This window comes from Leuciscus leuciscus (genome assembly GCF_965113295.1).
Source record: "Leuciscus leuciscus genome assembly, chromosome: 9".
Lineage (NCBI taxonomy): Eukaryota > Metazoa > Chordata > Actinopteri > Cypriniformes > Leuciscidae > Leuciscus > Leuciscus leuciscus.
The window spans coordinates 27,159,758-27,185,355 of NC_138733.1; the positions used below are offsets into that span (position 1 = coordinate 27,159,758).

Genomic DNA, 25,598 nt, shown 5'->3' on the forward strand with positions numbered 1-25,598 from the left:
TTTTAAAAGATAATTGCGACTTTTTCTCTCACAATTCTGACTTTTTTCTTGCAATTGCGAGTGTATATCGCACAATTCTGACTTTTTTTTCTCGTAATTGTGAGTTTATATCACACAATTCAGACTTTTTTTCTCGTAATTGTGTGTTTATGACACAATTTTGACTTTTTTTCTCGTAATTGTGAGTTTATATCACACAATTCTGACTTTTTTTCTTGCAATTGCGAGTTTATATCACACAATTCTTTTTTCTTGCAATTGCGAGTTTATATCACACAATTCTTTTTTCTTGCAATTGCGAGTTTATATCACACAATTCTTTTTTCTTGCAATTGCGAGTTTATATCACACAATTCTTTTTTCTTGCAATTGCGAGTTTATATCACACAATTCTGACTTTTTTTCTTGCAATTGCGAGTTTATATCACACAATTCTTTTTTCTTGCAATTGCGAGTTTATATCACACAATTCTTTTTTCTTGCAATTGCGAGTTTATATCACACAATTCTTTTTTCTTGCAATTGCGAGTTTATATCACACAATTCTTTTTTCTTGCAATTGCGAGTTTACATCACACAATTCTTTTTTCTTGCAATTGCGAGTTTATATCACACAATTCTTTTTTCTTGCAATTGCGAGTTTATATCACACAATTCTTTTTTCTTGCAATTGCGAGTTTACATCACACAATTCTTTTTTCTTGCAATTGCGAGTTTATATCACACAATTCTTTTTTCTTGCAATTGCGAGTTTATATCACACAATTCTTTTTTCTTGCAATTGCGAGTTTATATCACACAATTCTGACTTTTTTTCTTGCAATTGCGAGTTTATATCACACAATTCTTTTTTCTTGCAATTGCGAGTTTATATCACACAATTCTGACTTTTTTTCTTGCAATTGCGAGTTTATATCACACAATTCTTTTTTCTTGCAATTGTGAGTTTATATCACACAATTCAGATTTTTTTTCTCGTAATTGTGAGTTTATATCACGCAATTCTGAGGGAGAAAAAAAAACTGAATTGTGAGATAAAAAGTCGCAATTACCTTTTTTATTTTTTATTCAGTGGTGGAAACAAGTTTCCATAATAAAGCATTTGGAAACCAACAAAGTAAAAAGTCAGTGTTATTAGACAACTATCTCAAGTAAGAACTTCTATTTCGGGCAGTTTTATTGTGGATCTGGAAGCTGAATGAAATCATAAACTAGGGAACAACACTACTTATTTGCTTGAATGTTTGTGTCATTGAAATATGAGACAAGGATTGACATAAATCACAGTGTGTATACTTAGAAACAAAAAAACAACCCGATTGTATTTCAACACTATTTTATTACAGAAGTGTAGCTATTGCCATTCCCTTCGCAATTATGTATATATATTTTTTACATTCAATAAACACTGATGTTTTTTTTTTTGTTTTTTTTTTAAATGTAAAAAAGAATGAAGAAAAAAAATGAACGTACTGCAGGGCATAGCTGCCGTCTGGTCATACGTGACTAAATTTACACGGAAAGCAGCATTGAGGTGCATTAACCTGAATATACATGTTTTATATTTTCAAAGATGTCATGGTGGAGCGAGTAATGGACCAACATCCAATTTCTTTCCTAATAAAAAAGCAATTTGTCACTCTAATAGTAGAAATGTAACTTTAATAGAATGATGTCACAGACACGTGTGAAGCTTGCATCTTGCACAAGACCTGTCTGAAGATAACTATTTGATATCTATAGGCGCTTTTGACCAAAACGTCATATTCAGTGAAATATGGTGTCAAATACTGAAGTATACAGATGGTTAATTAAATATATCTAAAAAAAACCTGCAGTATTTGAATCACCATGCACTGTAGTATTATGAAATCATGCTGACGTGTTTTTTTTTTCTTTCCTTAATTCATTAAGAAAAAAAATCTTGTTCATTGAGAAAATTACCTGCATCTTCCCTCCTCTAAGACATTATATTCATATGAGAATATACATATATGGGTATAACTTGAATACTAGTATAATATCCCTTCACAAATCTGTCATTTGTTGTAACTGTGCTAGTATTAAATCATTTTATGGATCCTGGATGGGCGAGAAAGGAAGTATAAGGGTCAGTTCAATGTGCTCATTTTACTTTGACATGGAGAGTTTGAAGGATTTTATTTCCATAGTAATACACTGTATTATTTACTCAGTTTGACACCAAGGGAGAGAGAAACAAAACAAACGTGAAAATGTGCAAAAATAACAAAGCGCTCCACAAACAATCCAAGAGTTTCAATGGTAAAAGAGATTGGGATTTTTCCACTCACGCGCTCCAGACTCTAACCTGTCTAAATAGTTCAAAACATCTGTCCGGAGAGAGGCCATTTGCCCTCAAGAGTCTTTCGCTGTGAGAAAACGGCATGCTGAAACACCCCATCCCCTTCAATAGCAACAAAAAAACACCAAAGGAGCATCTAACGTAACTACACCAGTAAGTTTGTAGGTTTACACACTGCCATCATCCTCTGTCCATAAAGTGCTGTCTTTTGTCCTGGGGAATGACTGAAGGAAATGAGGGACAGTCTGAAAGTTTGTTTTGTGTGGTTTTGTTTCGAAATGGCCGGCCTGTTCTTGTAGCAGTTGTCAGTAGACGTAGCCCTCGTTGTACGGGTGTGGGTTGCAGTAGCCGCCCTCTTGAATGTACGCCATGTTCTCATCGAAGTGTGACAACGGCACGGTGTCTTCCTCGTTGATCTGCCGCTCCAGGTCGGTCTTCAGCACCGGACGCTGATTGTCAGGGAAAGCCATGGAGAACAGAGCCTCGGGGTCGCAGACAAACTTGTACACATATCTTTCACCTGCCACCTTTGAATCAAGAAACCAGAATATTACTGTATATCCCAACAGTGCAAGGAAAACGTAGATGGTTTCACTTTTTTAATGATGACTTTCGTTAAAAGACTTGCTGGGAAGTTGACAAATATCATGCCCATTAACTTTTTAATCCATAAAAAGTATGCTGTGTATATTTGAGATGTTTTTGTACATTTATTTTAACTTTGTAGTTCATTTAAATACTCCTTCAGTGTGACAAAATACATTTTCAAAGAAAAAAATATAGAAATTTTCCATTAATATACGCTCATAACAATTGCATGTGTGATAATTCATAATATAAAAAAATAATTTTAGAAGAACAAGAATTTTCATCACATTCAAGTCCAAATTTGTATGTTTTATTGTTGACCAGAAATGCCTGTATTTGTCTAAAATATCTTTAATGTTATAACTACACTACTTTAATAAATATCTGATTTTTAAAGATGTTTTTGAAAGAAGTTTCTTACGCTCAAGGCTGCATTTATTTGATCAAAAATACAGTAATATTGTGAAATAGTATTACAAATTAAAATAACAGTTTTCAATTTTAATATCTTTTAAAATGTAATATATTCCTGTGATCAAAGCTGTATTTTCAGCATCATTACTCCAGTCTTCAGTGTCACATGATCCTTCAGAAATCATAATATGATGATTTGATGCTCAAGAAATATTTCTTATTATTTATTTTTTTCAGGATTATTTGATGAACAGTACAGCATTTATTTGAAATAAATATAAATCTTTTATCACTTTTGACCAATTTAATGCATCCTTTTAAATGACAGTGTATTCAAACTTTCAAGACTTTAGCTGAGCATTCAATTTTCTTATTGGCATATTAAAGTAGCTTTAAAACAGTCATTAGCATATAAAAGTAGCTTATTATGAAAAAAGACAACTTAAGCTGAAAGGCTTGTTTTTTGAAAGTAGCTAAGCTACACCTTTAGTGTGTCAGAAGATGTAGCTTAGCTTGTTAGCCTGCATTACCTTTTGCATGATGCCTTTTTCATAATAGTAGCGCAACGATCTGCTCAGTTTGTCGTAGTTCATTGCAGGTCGATTCTTCTGAATTCCCCAGCGTCGTGCCACCTTTGAAGCAAAGAGAGTACGTTGTTACAAATGAGCATAGTGCAAAAATCTGCAATTGCATACGTTTCTCTCAAACATGAGGCAAAAATAAGACATCACACCCACTCAAAGCCCCTTCTCAAAAACAAAGCATTGGTCGGCCTGCATCTTCCATTGGCCACAGCCGTGTACCCATACCTCTAGTCAGAGATGTGTTCATTAGGAACAGCAGAGCGTGGCAGATGTTCCTGCACCTGTCCGCACGACCCCCCACCTGTGCCCCCCTCCTCTTCAAATCCCCTTCCCACCACTCTCCCAGAGCCCGGCGCTGTGGGCCTTTTTCACTCTACTGCGGCTCATTCACGCCTTGCACCCGCCCAGCCAATCCCAACGGTCCCAGTCACCTGATGGCATGAATGACTGCCCTGTTCCCTACAGCTGCCTTGTGGACCAACGCCAGTATGCACACACACACACACACACACATACAGGACTAGCGAGTCACACTGTCGCAGACACTTTACACAAACACACCTCTGTCCACGCTTTCCAAACTCTGGACTTTTTGGAGAGTCGACATGTTGAAATATTTTGTTTTTGGGATGGTCATGACAGACTGTTTTGAACAAACAAATTAAGAGCCTCCCTAGGATTCAAAATTTGCATATAAAGTGGAAGTACTTTAATTTTAGTAAAGATAATCAGATAATGATGTAAATAAGCAATATATAATGTCCTAACCCAGATAGCAACATAGCCCACATTATGTTGCTGTCTGGGAAAGTTATTTTATCCTTATAAAGCCTACTGTATAATATTTGATATACAAAATTTGAAGGCCTTCTGTCGTCCAATAGTTTTACTTTTTTAGCATGTAAAAAAAATCCCTTTAATATAATTCTAAAAAGGTCTTTCAGATTGTGATACATAGATCTTTTTGCGGTGAAATCTTTAATGATTTTTATAAAGTATACTTTCATATTTTTTGTAATATTTCAAGATGAACACTTACTGGACTGAAGCAACTTGGGTTTACTTGATTATTCAATCAAAATTTTTTGAAAAATCATGTTAATAGTATCAAATATGATACATCAGGCTTGAGGAACATCTCTCAGTCATCACTGTATTGCATTGCATTATCCATTTTGCCCCCATATCAGTGACTGATATTTATATGCATCTTAGTAGTTTGCTATACTATTATAAGTACCTCAGTGGATTATATTACATACTATATAATCAATAAAAGCCTGATGTATAACATATGATACTTGACAAACAAGCAAACCTTTTTACTATTTTGTCTAAAACCTAAATAAACAGTTGCATTAAAAAAAGATATATATCACAGGCTTTACAGGGTTATTTAAAATGTATTATTTCAATCATTTTAAATTAAAATATTAATGTCATAATGGTTTTAAAATAAACTGTTTAGCCCCACAACTATCTGTAATGTTCAAGAGGCCACATACAGATACAATCTTGAAAAACTATGTTTACACTAGTTAGTACCTCCTCAGGCTCAATGAGTTTAAACTCCATGCCCCGGCCCGTCCACGCAATGAAGTGTGAGTTTGAGGGGTCATCCAGTAGGGCGACCAGAAACTGCCAGAGCTGCAGCGAACCCCGTCTCTGATAGGTTGGGCCTTCTCGGTACAGCCCCGCCTCCTGCTTTATGTCACCTGTGCGCGGAAAATAAAAAAGTCATTAGGTGTGTTCGACTTGAAGTGGCGCTGCACAGACCAATCGGTGTATGACATCATATGACATTAATGCAAGACATCAATGACCAATGGTACCGTTTTAGATAAGATAAAGTTGTCATTATGTTACGTATCTAGTGGCTTATACTGTAGACAAGACCATAAATGACTGTATAGTAAAGAGTCAACTTAGTGAGAAATAATATTGAACTCAATACTTAATTATAAAAGATAGATATATTTTAAAAAGATAAATAACATACCCTCCGCCTTCTCCGGCACTACGCAAGTGTCGTCATAGAAGTGCCTTGCAACTTTGTCGAACATACAGCCTATGGAACAAAAAAGAAGAAATTGTTATAATCTTGAGACGTTTTACATTTAATAAAACGTTTAAATATGACACATTAATGAACAAAACGGCAATATAAGATCAAAGACATTACTCTGACTGGATAGTTACCCTCTGTTCTGTTACTGTGCGCCAGATATCCCTCTTGTCTAAGATATACAGAGTGACAGCTAGGCACTTCTGAAAAACAAAAACAAAACAAAAAAGCATTTTAAATATGCATAATAAATTATGCATTGGTTCTAAAACCAAAAAAAAAAACCCATTATTTATTTATTTACCTTCTTACTTATTTTCCCTGTCAAAGACAATGCAAATTCCACAAAAGTATAACATCCTATTCTGACAAGACAAAAGATTTGTGACGATTAACCGCAGTGGATGCCTTGTGCTCCGCGTCAGTCGTTGTTGTTTGTTGGAGCTGCGATTCAATCAAAGCAAAGCAAGACAGCTTAAGTGAATGCTCCATAAAACATCTAACCCTGTTCATTTGGACCTATAAAGATCTCTCAGGGTTTCATTCAAGTAATGGGCCTGTCGAGGAAATTACCCCTGATTAAATTAGCCGCTGACTGTCCAGTCCTTACACAGCTCACAACAAACAAGCTCCTTTATGAGGCAGGATAAATTCTTCTAAATGACTGGGAGGAGATGCAAAACATGTCGATGATCTCCTCCACTGATGTAAAGAAGCAATGCAGACCAATCACTCACACTCATGAAGCTTTCATCACTTCATTTGTTAGCTTTTAGTGTGTCTAATTTATAGATAACAATTAGATAATATATTAGATAATAATGCAAACATACAACATACTCAATGTGAGTGACAAAAAATCTCTATTATTTTAAATACCACTATTTAGGAACTGTCAGAGTAAATGTACTTTTTTTAAATAAATAATAAAATTGAATTTGTTGCTTTGACAAAGTAAACAGAAAAGTCCAGAGTATTATTGCTATTATCCTCAGGTTACGTTCTAAAGATACACATAATCCACAGGAAGCAGCGCTGTTTTCTCTCCTGACGGGCTGCTGCAGTCCAACTCCATTTTTTATGAATGAAAACCAAAAGCCTCTTCATTCATGCCAGAGCTGGGCCGACAGCCTGAGGGCCCCTGGGGGAGAGATTAGGGGCCCCTCTCCTTTCCAGCCAGGCCCTCAGGAAATGAGATCAGACCCAATAATACGCTAATTCTATCAATCTCCCCATCCCTAATAAAGTTGCTATCTGACTGTATCTGTGCCCCAAAGAAAACAAAAGAAAAGAAATCCTTAGACTATTTCCTCTTAGGTTAGTGAAGTACGTACCATTTTCATCCCCATATAAATCATGCTTTAAACATTCAAATAGTTTTCTTTTCGACGTAAAACTTTTTTTCAGTTTAATTATTTACACGGCTGTTCAAAAGTTTGGGTATGGTAAGATCTTTTCACTGTTTTTGAAAGAAGTCTCTCATGCTCACCAAGACTTGCTCCAAAATAAAGTAAAAACAGTAATATTGTGAAATATTATTACAACTTAAAATAACTATTTTCTTTTTTAATATATTCTAAAATGTATTTTTTTCCTGTGATGTCAAAGCTGAATTTTCAGCATCATTACTCCAGTCTTCAGTGTCGCATGATCCTTCAAATCAATCTCACTTGTCGCTTAAGAAACATTTCTTATCAATGTAGAAAACAGTTGTTTTGTGGGAACATTATAGACGATGCAGTCGGTGTTATTAGACATGTAAACGCATAGAAACGTGACTCACCTGAGTCGTAGGTGAAGTCACGGGGCTCTTGTTTGATCATCATGGAGTGCGGGTACGTCTGGGGAAGAGGCGCCCCCACCATGGCAGGATGCTCGAAGAGGGGGTCGGCGTACTCCTGCTTGAACCCCTGAGGAGGGAAGGGGATGCTGGGTTCCGACATCTGTCTGTGATACATGGGTCGTCCGTCCCGTGACATCGAAGGAGATGGGAACGAATGACACGGCTCCGACAACTGCCGCCGAAATCTGAACAAAACACTGAATAGAATAAGTCTCACATTATCTATGTCTGTCTATCTGTCTGTCTGTCTATCTATCTATCATCTGACTATTTTTATCTATATCTGTCTGTCTATCTATCATCTGACTATTTTTATCTATATCTGTCTGTCTATCTATCATCTGACTATTTTTATCTATCTATCTGTCTGTCTGTCTATCTGTCTGTCTGTCTATCTATCTGTCTGTCTATCTATCTATCTGTCCGTCCATCTATCTATCTATCTATCTATCTATCTATCTGTCTAACGTTCTATTTATCTATCTATCTATCTATCCGTCCATCTATCTATCTATCTATCTATCTATCTATCTATCTATCTATCTATCTATCTATCTATCTATCTATCTATCTATCTATCTATCTATCTATCTATCTATCTATCTATCTATCTATCTATCTATCTATCTATCTATCCATCCATCTATCTATCTATCTATCTATCCGTCCATCTATCTATCCGTACGTCCATCCGTCCGTCCGTCCGTCCATCTATCTATCTATCTATCTGTCTGTCTAACGTTCTATCTATCTATCTATCTATCTATCTATCTATCTATCTATCTATCTGTCTGTCTGTCCATTTATCTATCTATCTGTCTGTCTAACGTTCTATTTATCTATCTATCTATCTATCTATCTGTTCGTCCATCTATCTATCTATCTGTCTAAAGTTCTATTTATCTATCTATCTATCTATCTATCTATCTATCTATCTATCTATCTATCTATCTATCTATCTGTCTGTCTAACGTTCTAATTATCTATCTGTCTGTCTGTCTATCTATCATCTGACTATTTTTATCTATCTATCTATCTATCTATCTATCTATCTATCTATCTATCTATCTATCTATCTATCTATCTGTCCGTCTATCTATATCTATCTATATCTATGTATCTATCTATCATCTGACTATTTTTATCTGTCTATCTGTCTATCTATCTATCTATCTAAACTATCGATCTATCTATCTATCATCTGATTATTTTTATCTATCTATCTGCAGTGATTTGGTAACTGGCAGTACCTGTGGTCCATGGGGTAAGCGCTGTCAGGGAGGGTCTGTGGGGGTGCGAGGTGAGGGTACGTCCTGTCTGGTTTGGGGGTAGGGGCGGCAGTGGGAGACACATGCTGGCCAGGGGACACGGGCGTGCTGCAGGGGGTAGACACTGGGCTGGAGGCCTTCATTCCCGAGGGATGCTTCTGCTCGTAGGCACTGGAGACACCAGGGAACAAGAGCAGTTTAAGTTAGTCTTTCCTGAGGGCCTTTCAGGCTACAGAGATTATTATGAGACTGCGCTAGACTTTATTGCTGGTAAATTAAAAAAATTAAAAAAACATAAACTCTAAAGCTTTTTGTCTGCAGCACACTGTATAATGCATGCTAAACTGGTATTTCAAAATCTGTCTATAAATGAATCCACATGATCCTTCAGAAATCATTCTGATATGCTGATTTCCTGCTCAAGAAACATTTATTATTATTATCAATCAGTTGAGCTGCTTACATTTTTTGAGGAAATCGTGAGACATTTTGCTTTCAGGATTCTTCGATGAATAGCATTTTTTATAAACATAAATCTTTTGTAACATTATAAATATCTTAACTGTCAATCTTAATCAATTGAATGTGTCTTTGCTCAATAAAAATATAAATTTTGTTAAAGAAAAAAAAGTCTTTCTGACCCCAGAATTTGGAACAGTAGTGTATAAATGACCTCTGTACAAATAGTTATATTATCAAACAATTAAATGATCCACATCTATCCGATCCATCCAACAGCCAACCCTCACATCAAACAATCGACAAGGTACCAAAGATGAATCATCTGATGAACCTTAACGCAATTACACTCCATTCAGAAACATTAAAAGACAAGGAAGGAACAGCCTTCTATGGGGCTTGACAATCTCCAAAGCACCTCTGAAGAACATCATTATCACAGAGGTTGTTGGTTCAGCTTGAGTGCCATCTGCAATATGAGGGCAGGTTGGCTCCTCCAGCGAAATAAAACATCCAAGTGAAATGTCATAAATTTAAAATCAAATCAATAGGAAGATGACTGTAACCAAGCAACCGTGTTTGCCGTAGACGCTTGTCCAAGTGGAAAAGCCATTTATTGCACTTAATGCACCGTAGCGTAATTTCTTGTTTTTCTTTGTGTGTGTGTGTTTTTCCCCCTTTCCAATTTCAGGTGGATCTCATTCAAGCCATTTCGAACAGCACCTGCTGTACAGTCGCCTCGGAGTAAATAACTAAAGGAAAACTATCATTATTGTGCATTTTTGCCCATAAATCTTTAAGACTATTCTTGGCTCAGGCTGAAAAGTCTATGCCAAGACCCCATCTGCTTCAGAGATGCTCTGTCAAAATGAACGTCTGTGCTTTTTATTCAGTCTTTAGTCACATATAAAAGGTGAAATACACACCCACCGTAACACCTTAGTGTCTGAAATTTGCATTCAGAAATTATTCTTTTTTCTTTTTCACAAAACATCTGTAATTAGGAAAAATAGCACACCCTAAATTGATAAAAATAATGGATAAAATTTGTTTGTTAAATGGTATCGTATGAATTGCAAATGTATGTAGGCCCATTTATCACTTAAATCTCTCACACCAGCTGCTGAGGCTGAATTTGAAAACTAAAATTTGGGATGTTAGTGTCTATCCCGACAGCTGGAACTGGAAGTATAAAGTTTAGAATTGACTTTCACTGCTTTAGTGCAAAAACACTTATGGTTTCTCACAAATTTCTCTCAGACGTTGCAGTCTAGCACTTCTAGCAATGGTCTTATTACTACTGGTATTTTGAAACAATGTGTAACAATTTCCCGTCATTTACCAGATTTGATTCTTTTAAAGAAGAACAGTGTGTGTGTGTGTGTGTGTGCACTGACGTACCTGATGTTATACAGGCACTTCTCCCCATAGTGGAGTCTGAAGGGCCTGTCCTGACTGCAGGCTGAGCCCAGATCAGTACACGGACTGTGGGGCTCTCTCTTTATCCTCAACTGAAGCCCGTGGAACGCCACTGAGAAAGACAGAAACGCACAGATGTTTAAACACAACATTAACAGTGAACATATTTCCAATAAGAATTACTCAGAGGACGCAGAGGTGCTGCAGTCACGCATGGCATCTGCACATGAAGTTGAGGTGACCTTACAGGGTACATCTACCTTCTGTATACAATCAACAACAACAACAACAAAAAATCATTCGATTTCTGTTTGCGTTTGCATGCGTAAAAGTTGATGTTTTCAGCAAAGGTTTCTTGCACTTGACGCCTAAAACAAACGCTTCCATGAACAAGGACAAATTTGTAATAAAATACTTTAATACAAATCTGCCTCCAATTCAGTAACCATATTCAATAATAAAAAAACATTAAAGGAACATTTCAGTAAGTATACTGGAATGACAAGACTTGGTAACAAAGTTTGGAACCCAGTTGAATAGTGTTACTAATGTATTTTAAAATTTTTGCTTACTTCTAATGGCAATCTGAATGAAAATAATACTTTGAAACGGCATGAAAAAGCGGGGGAAATCATAAATAAGAAGAACTCTATTATTTGATAAGATTTGTGTGTAACAAAATTAGTAAGAATAAGATAAGAACGGAATATCGGTAATGCTTTACAATAAGGTTTTTATTTGTTACTATTAACTAACTACATTAATTAACATGGACTAACAATTTATTAATCTTAATCAGCATTTACTAATACATTTTTAAGATCTAAATTGTATGTTAGGCACTGCACAGTAAACAATTATATGATCAATAAGTTATAACAACATGTTTTTACATTGCTTTAACTCGTAAAAATAAGTTAAGCAATTTTCAGCTTTTTTATAAATTATATTTTATTATATTTTTTTATATCACATTTTTTTAAGTCAGTTTAAAGCAATTTAAGTTGAAATTACTTAAACATCCAAGTTGATTGTACTTAAAAATGTAAGGCAGAAACTAACATGAACATGAACGTTTTTATTGACTAACATTATCAAATGTTAATAAACGCTGTAAAAAATATATTGTTTGTTAGTTCATGTTAATGTATTAACTAATGTTAACAAATGATAGCCTACCTTATTGTAAAGTGTTACTAAAATATCAATGTCAAAAACCATAGTTTTCATTTATTTGGCAGTCTTCTGAAATTTTAAATGGTCTTGTTAAGATGTGTCCTTGTTCATGATAGTGGATTCTAAAATAGCACTACAGATGAATAATTTATACTTGAGAAGACTTCTTGACGGACCATATTAAGAAGCACGTAGACAGACGAAGAAAAAAAAGGCCATAATTGATTTTACGCAAAGGAATACGAGTAATCGAATCAATACAAAATCTGTTAGCATCACAGGACGTCATACATGCAGGATGCCATTCCAGGATTGCAACAATTAGACATGCATTGATTGTTGTTAATGGACAGCATTTTCAAGAAGTCGTTTATGACATTTACTGCCATTTTTTTTGTATCCTTGCAATTTATGAGATGCATTTAAAACCCCTTCAGTATGTCAAATGCCAACTGAAGTGGGCAACACTGCCTAAAAAAAAAAACACAAAAAAACAAACAGGAAAAAGAGCAGTGAAAGAAAGCTTTGACTCAAATAAAGAGCACTTAAAAGGATGCCGTGGTGAGTATAGCAAAATATTCATTTCTCAAATCTTAGCTTATGCAAAATATCCCGAAATTATTTCCATATTTATGACATTCATGTTCCATTCTGCAAAAAGTTAAATTATTTTCCATAAAGCTGCGCTCTAATAGATTTGACTTTCATAAATGAATAGCCTGATGTGCCTGATTCAATGCTAAATTTAGCAGAACACACTAGGAGAACGTCTTTTCTTCACAAAAGTCCATTCATTACACTACCAAACTCCATTTTCACTGCACCCTGTGTTACATAAAAGAGCATTTTGGTAAAAAAAAAAAAAAAAGTGTTTCTAAGTTTCATACTGACTTTTTTTTTCTGTGCTGATGGTCGTGTGTTTTCTCACCCTTCTCTCTTTCTCACTCTCACCTCTTCGCTGACTGTTACTCGCTGATAATAGATTCAGTCACACCTTCTTCTTAAACACTCTGGGCTTGAATTACGATGGCCTTTACAAAAGGGCAAATAACTCAAATATAATCACTGTTTGATCACACTTACACAGCCACAAATCACTATTATAGTTAGTGTTAAAAAAACTATATTTATCTTTTTTTATTATCAACAACCTCTCTCTTAACAATTCCAGATGCATTTAAAATAAAAGAAATTCACTTTTTTTTATATATATATATACACACAATACCATTCCAAAATTTGGGGTCAGTTCGATTTTTTTATGTTTTTAAAAAAGAAGTCTTTTAATTTATTTGATCAAAAATGGAGTAAAACTGTGAAATACTGATGAATTTAAAATAACTGTTTTCTATTTGAATATATTTTCAAATGTAATTTATTCCTATGATGGTAAAGTTGAATTTTCAGCATCATTACTCCAGTCTTCAGTGTCACATGATCCTTCAGAAATCATTCTAATATGCAGATTTGATGCTCAAGAAACATTTCTTATTATTATGAATGTTGAAAACAGTTTGTGCTGGTTTTTTCAGTTCAAAGTAACTTATTCGAAACAGAAATCTTTTGTAACATTAAAAAGCGTTAACTGTTACTTTTGATCAATGTAATGCATCCTTGCTGACTAAATATTTCTTTAAAAAGATAAAATAAAAATTGTACTGACCCCAAACTATATATATAAATTAAATCATACAAATAATTTTACAAACAATCACTTCATCAGGCCACACGTCTACTGCGCAGCAGTTTTAGAGGTGTATTTTTTCTTCCTGTGTAATCCCTGTATATCCAATTTCTGGGTGTTTTGTGGGAATGGACCCCATGAAACGGAAGTGATCCACTGGCATTGCCGACTCAGACCCATATGGGAGGGCCAGGATGCCCGTTCACGAGCCCAACCGCCATGCCCTCGCTCTACCTCCATCTGCCCGTCCCTCCTCTCCTCCCCATCCTGCCGACTACGCCAACTAACACCCTGCGCTTTCAACAGTCTTGCTCAAATATACATTTTGGAGCGGAATAATCGTTGCTGAACATTATTTAATTATTAAAATATAGTTTTATAAATAATTCTTTTCAAATATAGAAAATAAGGTCATGCAATAAAGGCTTTCTTTTGTGACATTTCACTGCACTTTTGTCATGGTCTACGCTCACAATAAGGTCTAGCTCAGACTGAGGAAGGAATACAGGACAATAGCCCATTATCAGCAAACACTAGTATATTTTATTTGCCTAATGAGCTTGAGTTCTCTAGAAAGACAAAGCCCCCCTTCTTCTCCCCTACATCCTCTGTAGCAGAGTCTGTTTTGGCTCCTCTTTAAGACATAAGCTGGACTCGCTCCCCACTGTGCCTCATTCAGTCCATGCCACTTCCGACACTGGCACCGGCTCTGCCACGACCACTGCGCGCCAACTTTACTTCCTATGCCCATTTAAAGGCCTATTGCTTCTGGCTGCACTCGCTGAGAAGGTACACAACCTAGAGAACACACGCCGTTCGCGCGCTCTCTCTCTCTCTCTGTCTGTTTATTCACAGAAACAACAGCGGCGAACGACAACATGTCGTAAACAAGGGACAAAACTAGCTAACGTAACAATAAAATTCCACGCTAAATCATCAAATTTGAGATTCGGATTTTAGTCAGGCCTTTCTACAGTGTGAGTTTTTGATAAACCCTCAAGACATAATATAAACACGAGTGTTATTTTATAAATTTAAGAGCAATAGCAAAAGAAAAAAGGTCACACTTACAGTTTTCACTCTGAAAGTCAGGAACAAACTGCTCATCATTGTCAGGAACTTGAGCTGGGAGGAAAAAGAAGAGAGAAAAGGGTAAATAATCCGATTTTTCCTTCGTAATTATCATATTTGGTCGAGCTAACACAATCTGTCCTCTAATAATCGCTTAAACGAGTAATTTCCTCTAATAATCCTCTGTAATTGAAACACTAATGATTTGAAATTCTCAGACCAACCCATGAAGACATTTATTGGTTGAAAACAGGGAAAACATATCCTCTAATTATGTCAGTAATTTAATTTCAACTTAATTTGTTGGACAAAGCAGGCGTGTGAAACACATCCTAAATCGGTCTCTGCCGTTCGCAGCAGAATTCACTGATACATGTATATCAGACCAGGCAACCAAATAAAACACCTTGCCTTGTGCTTTGCAACTACACCGTGTCTTCATAAGGATAGCCATGCAGTGAGAAAACACCTATTGTTCACACTGTCTAATTGGGACACATCCCCGCTGGTGAAAGCACCTGTACCTGCCGAGACGGCTGCCGTCCAAACAGAGCACGTTCCCCTACTTTTCCCTCTCTCATATAATGCTATAATAATGAAGCCTTCATATGGAGCTCAATTAAGCACATTCATGTTTATATCAGATGCGTTAGAAAGACCTGTTGTTTATTGCTTGTTAAACTCGACACAAAGGCGCACGGCGGCGGAGGAGTGCGCGAGACCTCGCTGCACGGGGCTATTAGCACGTTTATTCCTCTGCGCTAAAATTGGATTTTCATTTTCACAACAACAGTAACAAGTCGTAACATGCACAAATCAACATTTGCTGAATATTATAAATGAGACTGGGGCTAGTTTTTAAGTCAAAACAAGATTCAATGAAGGTAGATTTTAACTGGAAAGTTGATAAATACAAAATATTTTTTTCATAAATGTCAGGTAGGTGCAAGTTGTCACATGTTTTAAATGTTAGAAATGTAAACAATTTATTAATTACAATATTTGTAGGCTATTTTTTTTTATTTACATTTCATGAATTGTTTTATGTTTCAAGTGTATTTTATTGTTTGAAGTTTTCCCCCCAAAAATGCTTAATGGCAGGTTTCACTGTACACTGTAAAAAACAAAGTTGCTTCCTTAAACATCCAAGTTGATTGTACTTAAAAATGTAAATCATTTCAACTTAAATTACACTAAAATGATTTTAAAAATGAGTTGATTTTTTTTAAATTACTTAACTTATTTTGATGAGTTAAAGCAATGTAAAAACATATGTTGTCAACTTATTGATCATATAATTTTGTACAGTGTAACAACATGTAATAAACTCTCAATAAACTGTATTTCAATAAACAATAATGGTTAAAACAGAATTTTATGGTCTCTTCTATAACTCAGTCCACAAACTATAAAACATGCGCCCAAGGCCATACAGTTCTTCTCAATCAGGGCCAATATATCTTTATAGTTCTTGCCAGTGTTTTGGGTATTTGGAAAGGCGCAGCAGACGTTTTTACTGGTTAAACTCAACAAGAATTATCACCGCCATCTCTCTCACTGGTACTGATGTAAACACAACCAAAGAGATATTAAACAATCCCCTTACTAGAACAGAATGAGCAGGAAAGAAACACCAAGTGCATTAAGAGTCAGAAAAGTAGCGTAAACATCAGTTAAACAGAAAAGGTGAGCGACAGAGAAAGACTGAGATGCAGCCAGTATTCTCAGCAGGGTGAATGAGTCAACCTGTGAATGGGACAGCTGATCCCAGCGCCACTCCTGAGGCTATAGCTAAGGTGTTGGAGCATGTCCATCAGTTCAAGAAAAAAAAGAAGAGGAGAAGAGCAGAGAAGAGACAAACTGCAGCACCAGGCCACATAAAGACACGCGAAGACTCCTCACCGCAAAAGATGAAAGTTGCACTTGAAAAATCGTGATCAAAACCTACTAGTAAAACTAAGAAGCTAAATCCCGGTATGACACATTCAGTGAGTCTTTTTGAAGTTTTAGACGTAATAAGTGACTGTCATCTGTCTCGGGCCAAAATGACACATGCATGTCAAATGACGAGCCATCAGCTCTTTAGTCTACGCTGCCGGAAATACTGTCCGTCGCTCATACGTCTTCCTCTTCTTTCCAATTACCTGAGCTAATAAATCTCTGAAATGAAACCGCAAGGTCTTCGTTTGGGTTCTAATGGACAGGAAGTCATATATTAAATCTATCTGCGATTTATCTTGAATCTTTGGGCGCTGCGGCTGATGGATGTAAGACAGGTTGAATTGTACTCCTCGCTGTAATATCTACTGCAGCGAACCACTTTTTTTCCCCCCTGCCGGATACACTAAAATATTTAAGTCATGTCTTATTCTTTTAGAGGCCCTGGGGTGGATTTGGCATAATCAAACTCGCGACAAGGACAGTAAAGTCCGAAAATCTGTTCTAAAGCGTACTTTTAATTTTAAAATCCACGATTATACTGCAAGCATTTTTAAATATATTAAAGAAAGCGCTCTATTAAAAATTGAGATTGTCTTTCCTTATGCAGGTGGGCAAATCCTATTTAGACAGATCATTTCCTCATATTATAGATCATGTTTGGCTTTAAAATGTGACCAATACACACAACAACGTCCTGGAGTGCAGCTATACAACATCATAATTCAGTGAAGTTATTGTAGATGTTGCTAAACAAATTCAGTCACACTAGCCAGATCACTAACAGAAAACAGACACACACACACACACACACACACACACACTCGTCTTCCTGTTCTGTTTTTGTCCAAAGCGCACGCAAATGCATTCCATGGGCTGAAAGGCAGTCGTGATTTTACAAATGCAAAGCGCTGGAATCGGTTTTACAAACTGCTTTGCATGATATTCAGCTGTCCAACTTCTTTGTTTGTTTTTCTTCCCAATTTGCAAACAAAGTGCTTTTTTTCCAATAAACAGACAAAAGGTTATGTCTACTATGATTTGACTTATATTTTCAACTTCAACTATATTTTTAACAAAGTTATCACAGTATAATTGAATGAATATTTTTTCTTTTAGAAAAACTAAAAAAAGTTATTTTAACTAGAGACAACATTAATTTGCATCAATTTAGCTTTCCTAAATGTCCTCAACATTTTAGAAATCTTGAAAATCCAGCAAAATCTTTCACTTTTTTGCAGTCTGAGATTAAGCTTAGAGAACCAAAAAAATTATAATTCTTTATTATATTTATGTTATATTTGCAAAATTTTGCAGCAACAAATACACACAGTTTAGAGTAAAACTTCACACACCAAAAAAAGTCTTAACGGTAACACTTTACAACAAGGTCTCATTTATTAACATTAGTTAATGCATTGACTAACATGAACTTAACAATATTAACATATTTTTACAGTATTTATTAACCTTTGTTAATGTTAGTTAATAAAAAAAAATTCACGTTCATGTTAGTTCACAGTGCACTAACTAATGATAATACAAAACTTTCAATCTTAAAAATGTATTAGTAATAGTAAACTAAGATTACTCAATGATGTCCAAGTATTGTTCATTGTTAGTTCATCTTAACTAAAGTAGTTAACTAATATTAACAAATGTATACTTATTGTAAAGTGTTACCGTCTTGACATTTTCAAGGCAAGAAAAACCTTTAACATCGAAACTGCGAGTTTGCCATTTAGTTTTTTGTTTTGTTTTAAATAACATTATTAGATTTTTTTTAATCACATAAAAATATTTCCAAACACATCTACAATCAACCAAACAGGGAACCATTTACTAACCTAAAGGTCGGTGCTGCAAGCAAGATGGGAAGAAGACACTCGCGCTTAATTCCTGAAGCATCACGTTTGTGTTAAACCACAACCAGCATGTCTTGCCATGAGAAAGAAAAAATTGCCAAAAGAAACCAACAAAAAAAAAGTTAGTTGCGAAAAAAACAGAAGCGGTAAAAGCTGAAGCGCAGGAAGCGATCTACCGTCAATCCATTTCTTTAACAAAAAGAGTTTAAAAAACAAAGAAAAACGAACTTAAAACACTATATGAGAAGTATCAGACGCGAAAGAGAGGTATAAGAAAAAGAAAACGAGTGAGGCAGAGAAGGAGTGCGCGCATGTTGGAGAGAGAGAGAGGAGAGAGAGAGAGAGAGAGAGAGAGAGAGGTGGCAGCGTTGGTGGCTCGTCTGCCTCAGCTCCTGCCAAAAGCGGACGAGAGGAGAAGAGAGTGAGCGAGACTGCAAGTTCTTCTGGTAATTTGTGATGACACTCAAAGTAGAACCTCCTCGGTCTCCCCCTAGACTCCTGCTCTTCTCAAGCTCTAATGTATGCATGACACACCAAGTGCCTTCGCTACAGATGCATTAATTGGACTGCAGATTAGGTCTGTAACTTGAGGCATATTTGCACCCCTCCCCCAAATCTCCCCCTCACGCTCTCTCCTCTTCTTCTTCTTCTTCTTCTTCTTCAGCTTCGAAACAAAAGCTGAGAAACCTTCAGCGAGACCGAAGTAAATAGACCAGAGCTTACCTTCGGCGAGCCAGGTCTCCTGAAGTTGACTGAGATCTTGAAACAGCTCTAAAACAAAAGACAGCAGAGTTTGAGACGGTGAAACAACAGGTACAAAGCTTTAATTATGAGTTTTGACACTCGATTCCAGTCTCAAAGCCCTCTGAAGACCGAGGCGAGCGCTGCTGATTGAGATTTTAAAGCCCTGAGTGCAGGTGGCAACGAGCGATATTGCATTTTGCAAGATGTTAAGAAGGCGTGAAATGAACATTGTCTTTTTCACCCACACCTGAGTGCTTACCCTCGGTGTCCAACGCCAGGGCAGAGTTAATGAATTTTCTTTTCCTGTCCTTCGCCGGTCTCGTGTTGGACGTCTTTCCCCGAGGATTCTAAGCAGAAAGCAACAGATCAATTGTCTCAATTTGAAGATGGAGTGTGTTGAAATAACACACAACTTCAGCTTCATTCATCATGCTTACTTTTAATATATTAAGGATTCTTCAGTCAGTTTGACCTGTTGAAATCTTTAAAAACATTTTTCAGTAATGGCCTCGATCAAACCTCAAGCGTAGTTTTGATGGTGATGATTTGTAATGGTAATGATCATTTCAAGTTTTTAGAGTTAAAAAGTTGGATAAGTCTTGGACTTACTAACCCAACAAGTTAGATAGCCATCAATTTATTATTTTTTATTTGAACAATTCTCAAATACTGACCCATTTGCCAACAACACCTAGTTTTACCTTTGTAATCTTCACACTGTCACTCTGGTAGAGATGTGCTTCTCTGTCACTTAAACCTTATCATAACCAAATATTTTTCCTTTTGAATAACTCAATTATTTTGTAAAATGCCTGCTGTGACTGAAAGTACACTGTAAAAAATTATATGATCAATAAGTTATGACAACATGTTATTAACTCATTAATTTGTAACTTTTTAATAAGTTATACAAGATTCAACTTATTTCAGTTTAATGTAATTGTAGTTGCAATGATTTAAACATGCAAGTTGATTGTACTTAAACAATTTAAGGCAGAAACTTTTTTCAGTGTAGATTACATTGTTGTTTTTTATTGTGTTTTTCTAATACAAACTCTACATACATACCAGATGAACTGAAAAAAGTGCCTGATAGATTTTCCCAGAATTTAACACATTTTAAATGTGTTAGGAGAAATTAAAAGCCCAACAACATCCACAAATTCTGCCATGTAAGTAATTTAACACACTAATATAAGATTTACAGCTTATAATCTTAAGTTTTAAACTATCAGTGATTGCTAATATTTTCAGAATCAATCTAGAGGACAAAAGTTCCCCTAAACTGAAGAATCACACACATGTCATAATGTGTTACGATTTAATCCAAACGCAGATTCTTGTCATTCAATCAATTAAATGACTGATATATATTTACAATCATGGAGATCACTAATTTACCTTCATCAGACTTACATGAGTCTTTATGAAAGGCACTTGTTGGTCGTAAAGTCCGTCCATTCTTCAGTCCGTGATTCTCCGATCACCCTTTAAAGTAGAAGAGTGACTTTAAGCGATTTGTTGGAACATGAACTGATGCGCGCTGAAGCGCATTCAGCAGCTCCATTCATAAACATATACCTTTCATTTGACTGACTACATGCTGACTATTATGAAACAGACATTAAATGCAGCATATCTGTGACACTTTATAGATAAAGTTGCTAGTGTCCTAAGGTAAATGTGTTGCGGTGCTGTGCGTGCGTAATGCAGCGAGCCGATCCTCCGAAGGGACTGGACTTAAGAAACACTTTTTTCTGTTTCTAGTAACGTTTTACTGAAACGTCGACGATGATGGAGAACTCAAAGCTTGCACTCACCCCAGTAAATGCACCGCAAGCATTCATGGATGGATGTGTCGCCGGACTGTATGAGAAGCGCGCTCTCGTGTCTCTCCTCCGCGTTCCGCGCTGAAGTAAACGCGCGCTCGCTGCTCCAGGGGCCTCCCTTCAGAAACAGCCGGCGCCCCGCTTCCCATTGGCTGCCACTGTCCTCCGCCGGATCAGATTTACACGCGTCAATCAAGAGCCTATTTCACCGTTCCTTCATTAAAATATGCAAAACTGATATTGCAATTATAAGGTGTTTATTTATGAGAAACACATCACATCATTATAATCTCTCTTGTGGTTAGATGTTTTGGAAATTATGTGCATGGAAGTGCATACAATCATTGTATTTCGTTTACAATGCTTATAAACGAGCTCACAGTTTTTGACAAGCTAAAAAAAACGTTCTAAGACTGAAATACATGGTATTGGCCACAGTATTCAAATCATTTTGTTATTCCTAAAGCTCTCTTTTTGATAATGCATTGGTTCTCAACCAGGGGACCGTGGCCCCCTAGAGGGCCTCAGCACAATTTTAAAGGGGCTCTGAGATTACTTTAAAAGGAATAAAAATAAGCAATATAATTTATATTAAACAAATATATTAATTAATATTAAATAAGTAATAAATGTAAAACAGTTATTTTAAATCGTAATAATATTTCATAATATTACTGTTTTTACTTTACTTTGGATCAAATAAATGCAGTCTTGGTGAGCATAAGAAACCTCTTTCAAAAACATTAAAAAATCTTACCGATCCCAAACTTTTGAATGGCAGTGTATAATATTACAAAAGCTTTCTATTTCATTTAAATGCAGATCTGAAGATTTGTGGTTTGTGATAACTATGTAGGGTATGCAGGGGTCAAGTGATGAGATTCCCCCCCCATAACACCTATGGTTATAGATGTGCTTTCACACTTTATCTGACATTTGAGATCAAGTTCATTATATCCATGCATGCAGCATATTTAACACATAATAAAAGTGTCGGTCCAGTGGTTCCTTGTGTCACAGTTCTTGTCACATGATTAAGAAACACCTAACATGTCACTTTTGCAGGATCAGGTGAACTAGCACACCAACAGAGGGACTTCCATTATGGGGAACTGATGGAAACATTAACTGACATTTTAAGTCATTCATGGCGCAATGCGTTATCCCGTGAGCTTGACGAAATGCAGGACAGGTACAGAATCAGATGTTCATTTGACAGGTTAACACTAAAAGGTTACAACCATAGGGATCCATTTGTTGTCAGGTCAAGAGGTGAGCAGTTGCGGCAAGCTGATGGGTTCAAAGGGTGAAAGAGTTACAAACGGACAAATTACCACAGCAATCTGGCATAATATATTTTTTACTGACAAAAATAATGAAAAATGTTGCTTTCACTGGTTTTACAAACTTTTAGAAATGGGGTTCAAAGGGTAAAAATGTTTACACATTATAATAGGCCATGCTCTCTATCCACCACATCCGAAGTATAAATATAAAGTCTATAAATGATCTCGATCCAACATGCAGTTTATTGCACAGAGCACTTATTATGAACTGCAGGCTAAAAGAGTAAAGTGAAACTAAACCAGGCAGAAACTTCAGAATTTTAGTTTAGGATGTGTAATAGTGTCTCACATCACTGCATGCTGCTATCTTGCAAGAAAAGGAAAGGTGCAGTCGCACATTTGCTTTAGCTCTGGCAGCAGTGCATCACAACACATGAATATGCATGAGCAAAGCACCTTGTGACCATGACAACCATGTCTTGTAAAGACAAAATAAAACATAATACAGTCTTCCAATCTGATTCTTGGTCATAAAGCAAACAGCTTTGGCTTAAAATGAAACAGACAGGTATTCACATCAAAAAAGCCTTCAACACTGCATGTCGATTACTGACTCCGGATGAGGATTGTTTAACGGTAACCCAAAGCCACCATTTGTGCTTTCTTAGTTCATATTATAAAGAAGGTTTGTCTACACCACGTGTGTTCATGCTTCTGGAAATGATTTCCTTCTCTAGTGACTTGAATGTGTTTAGTGTTTGGCACTTAAGTAGTGTTTTAGAAAACACTTGTTGTAACCAGAACCATCCAGATTTTTTGAAAGTATTTTGAAGTGAATATAAATGCAACTCCTAAAACAATAAATACAATTCTCTGAAAAAACAAACAAAATAATGAAGTTGCATGATTACTGAAGGAAAAAAAATGCTGGGGCAGAAATCACCTATTCACATTTAAATTTGGTCCAATTCATTTCCATAGAAAAAACACAGGCTTTAATCATGATTTGTAGTATAATATAATATAATAATATAATATAATGAGGCGAAACAGAGTGGCTGTTACACCTCGGGTTGTGCATTATTTTTCAATAATTAAATGGCCCGGTTTTAATTATTCATCTTGTACTAGTTACCACACCTCAAAACATTGTTCAGATGATGTATTTCAAGACAGTTGTCCTTAAAACGCTCTTGTGTGTAGGACTAATTTCTTACGCATCAAATCCCAAGCCTCTGGTACTAATTCCAAAACGTCATTTTAGAGTTAGTAATGGAGGCTTGAGCCACTGAGCCACATAACACTAAGTTTAACTGCTTCAAAAACAGCGCATTATTACCTGACTACTGAGAAATGTCATGTAGCTTTTAAATTGTTTAAACTATTTTACTGATAAAATACAGCACTGACAACACATTTCTGTGAGAGTTTCTGTGTGTTTGTACTGTATGTGTGCGTTTGAGTGCGAGAGAAAGAGAGTATATGCTTTTCGTATATAATAAAACGTAATTTTGTGACAAAAAACATAGAAATAATTTGGCGTTTTTTATCCTATTGTCTACTATATTTATTTGCTTGGCTTGGTCATTTGCTATTTGTAAGCTGTAAGGACCTTTGAAATGACAGAAATTATTTGGCGGAATGATATAGTACTGTATGTGGTCTGTAATGCGGTCAAGACCTGTTTGGAACTACTTTAGCAGTGCGTTTCCATGAAAATAACTGCACACTTTAGAACGTTCGTCAACCAATCAGAATCAAGATTCAAAGTTTTGGATTTGCACCCGGCATGCGACAGCATATAAAACATTTACATCTCACGTTTTAAGTTAAAACTGTTTTTTGTTTTTCTTTTGGCCATCACATTAGCACCAAGCAATCCAGAACTACTGACACTTTCTAAATAACATACCCAAAATAAAAATGGCTCCTGCTCATGACTCCTTGCTTCTGCAGTGCCTATTATGCCTAATGTGAGTACACACTGCATGATTTTAGGTACGATTTTCACTCGCCGACAGTTTTGTGGAAATCGCTGACAATGCTCGAAATCTGATGCAAAGAGGTACTTGTTCACGTGAGTGACAGTCACACAGTGTGTATTATCAAAGAAGCAATCTGAGAGAAGTGCTGATGCCCGTCACGCAGTGTGGAATGTGTTTTGACTGGAAATTACATCGGCGATGACCTACAGCCAATGAGAGCGTAAGATACAGGGCAAGGGAGAACTCAGGGGGAGGAGTCATAGACAAAACATGAGCAAGCATAGCTTTTTCGCTGCAAATCAGTGCACAGACAACTTAGATCACAAGCTTCTTGCTGGCTCTCTTTTAACAAGAAAAAAATCCAGTCTCACTCGTGATTTTACATTATTTCATGCATCACTTCTAGTGTGAGTTTGGTTGTGAAACATAGTTTGTAGACCAGACAGAGCTGTCAGTGATTCTTTCTATTGAAATGTTGTGTAATGTGTGACCCTCCGTCATGTACAACAGCAACTAAATGGTACCCCAGACAGTCGTGTAGTGTGAGAAGAACAGTGATCCGACGACTTGTGCCTTTCGACTGCACTTTAAACATTTGTGCCCAAGGGTTGGTCTTTGCTTCCCAGTGCATGGCTTGTAAAATGGCAGTTTACTCAAACAGCAGAGACTGGTGGCTGAAATTATCAGCTGAAATCTAGACATCTCCCCACTGCTAAAATACAACCTTCAGGAACCTTCTCATTTGGCACGTTCCCACTACTGTACATGATCTTGTGTAGCGTGCAGTGCTGATCACAGGTGTTGTCGACTGTCAGTTTTTGTTCTCTCTGCGGTCGCGCTGAAAGACGGAGAAGCAGCCAGAGCTTTGTGAAGGGCCCATCAGCATACGGGCCTGATTCTCATGCACAATTTTAATCTGTGAGAACAAATACAATGCAAAATGTTTAGGCTTATGTGATATATATTAATAAAGACAACCAGACGAGGAAGATATGACATAGTTAAATGCAAAATACACAAATATAGGCACACAACTTGCCCAAGACTCTCCAAGACA

At 36.3% G+C, this 25,598-nt stretch overlaps 2 protein-coding genes across 8 annotated transcripts in view; both read right to left on the reverse strand.

Moving 5' to 3' along the window:
• Positions 1–1,319: 1,319 nt before the first annotated feature.
• Positions 1,320–21,408, reverse strand: etv1 (ETS variant transcription factor 1). 7 transcript variants are annotated; one of them, XM_082180801.1, is made up of 14 exons: positions 21,262–21,408; positions 20,843–20,929; positions 19,701–19,788; positions 19,421–19,468; positions 18,680–18,745; positions 14,895–14,948; positions 10,946–11,075; positions 9,068–9,256; positions 7,758–8,002; positions 6,109–6,177; positions 5,909–5,977; positions 5,455–5,624; positions 3,856–3,957; positions 1,320–2,850 (listed from the first exon to the last, which is right to left on the reverse strand). In XM_082180801.1, exons 2-14 carry the CDS (start codon positions 20,900–20,902, stop codon positions 2,629–2,631), a joined length of 1,512 nt encoding a protein of 503 aa, XP_082036927.1. In that variant the 5' UTR covers positions 20,903–20,929; positions 21,262–21,408; the 3' UTR covers positions 1,320–2,628. The 7 variants fall into 7 exon arrangements, with proteins under 7 accessions (XP_082036927.1, XP_082036923.1, XP_082036921.1 ...); XM_082180797.1 differs by lacking the exon at positions 18,680–18,745 and having other exon boundaries at positions 7,758–8,014; positions 20,858–20,929; XM_082180795.1 differs by lacking the exon at positions 18,680–18,745 and having other exon boundaries at positions 7,758–8,014.
• A 588-nt stretch (positions 21,409–21,996) lies between these two features.
• dgkb (diacylglycerol kinase, beta) overlaps positions 21,997–25,598 on the reverse strand; it is a 61,209-nt gene continuing 57,607 nt past the window's right edge. Inside the window, exon 25 of the mRNA XM_082180792.1 lies at positions 21,997–25,457. Coding sequence (XP_082036918.1) covers positions 25,353–25,457 — 105 coding nt within the window. The 3' untranslated portion in view covers positions 21,997–25,352. The remainder of the gene's footprint in view (positions 25,458–25,598) is intronic.

What these genes read in the sequence shown, in the direction of transcription:
- etv1 (XM_082180801.1), bottom strand. Translation starts at nt 20,902, where the DNA reads ATGGACGGACTTTACGACCAACAAGTGCCTTTCATAAAGACTCATGTA. An exon ending in CTCATGTAAGTCTGATGAAG is followed by an intron (nt 19,789 to 20,842) that starts GTAAATTAGTGA and finishes CTTTCTGCTTAG; the next exon opens with AATCCTCGGGGAAAGACGTC. An exon ending in GCACAGTAACAGAACAGAGG is followed by an intron (nt 5,978 to 6,108) that starts GTAACTATCCAG and finishes TTTGTTCCATAG; the next exon opens with GCTGTATGTTCGACAAAGTT.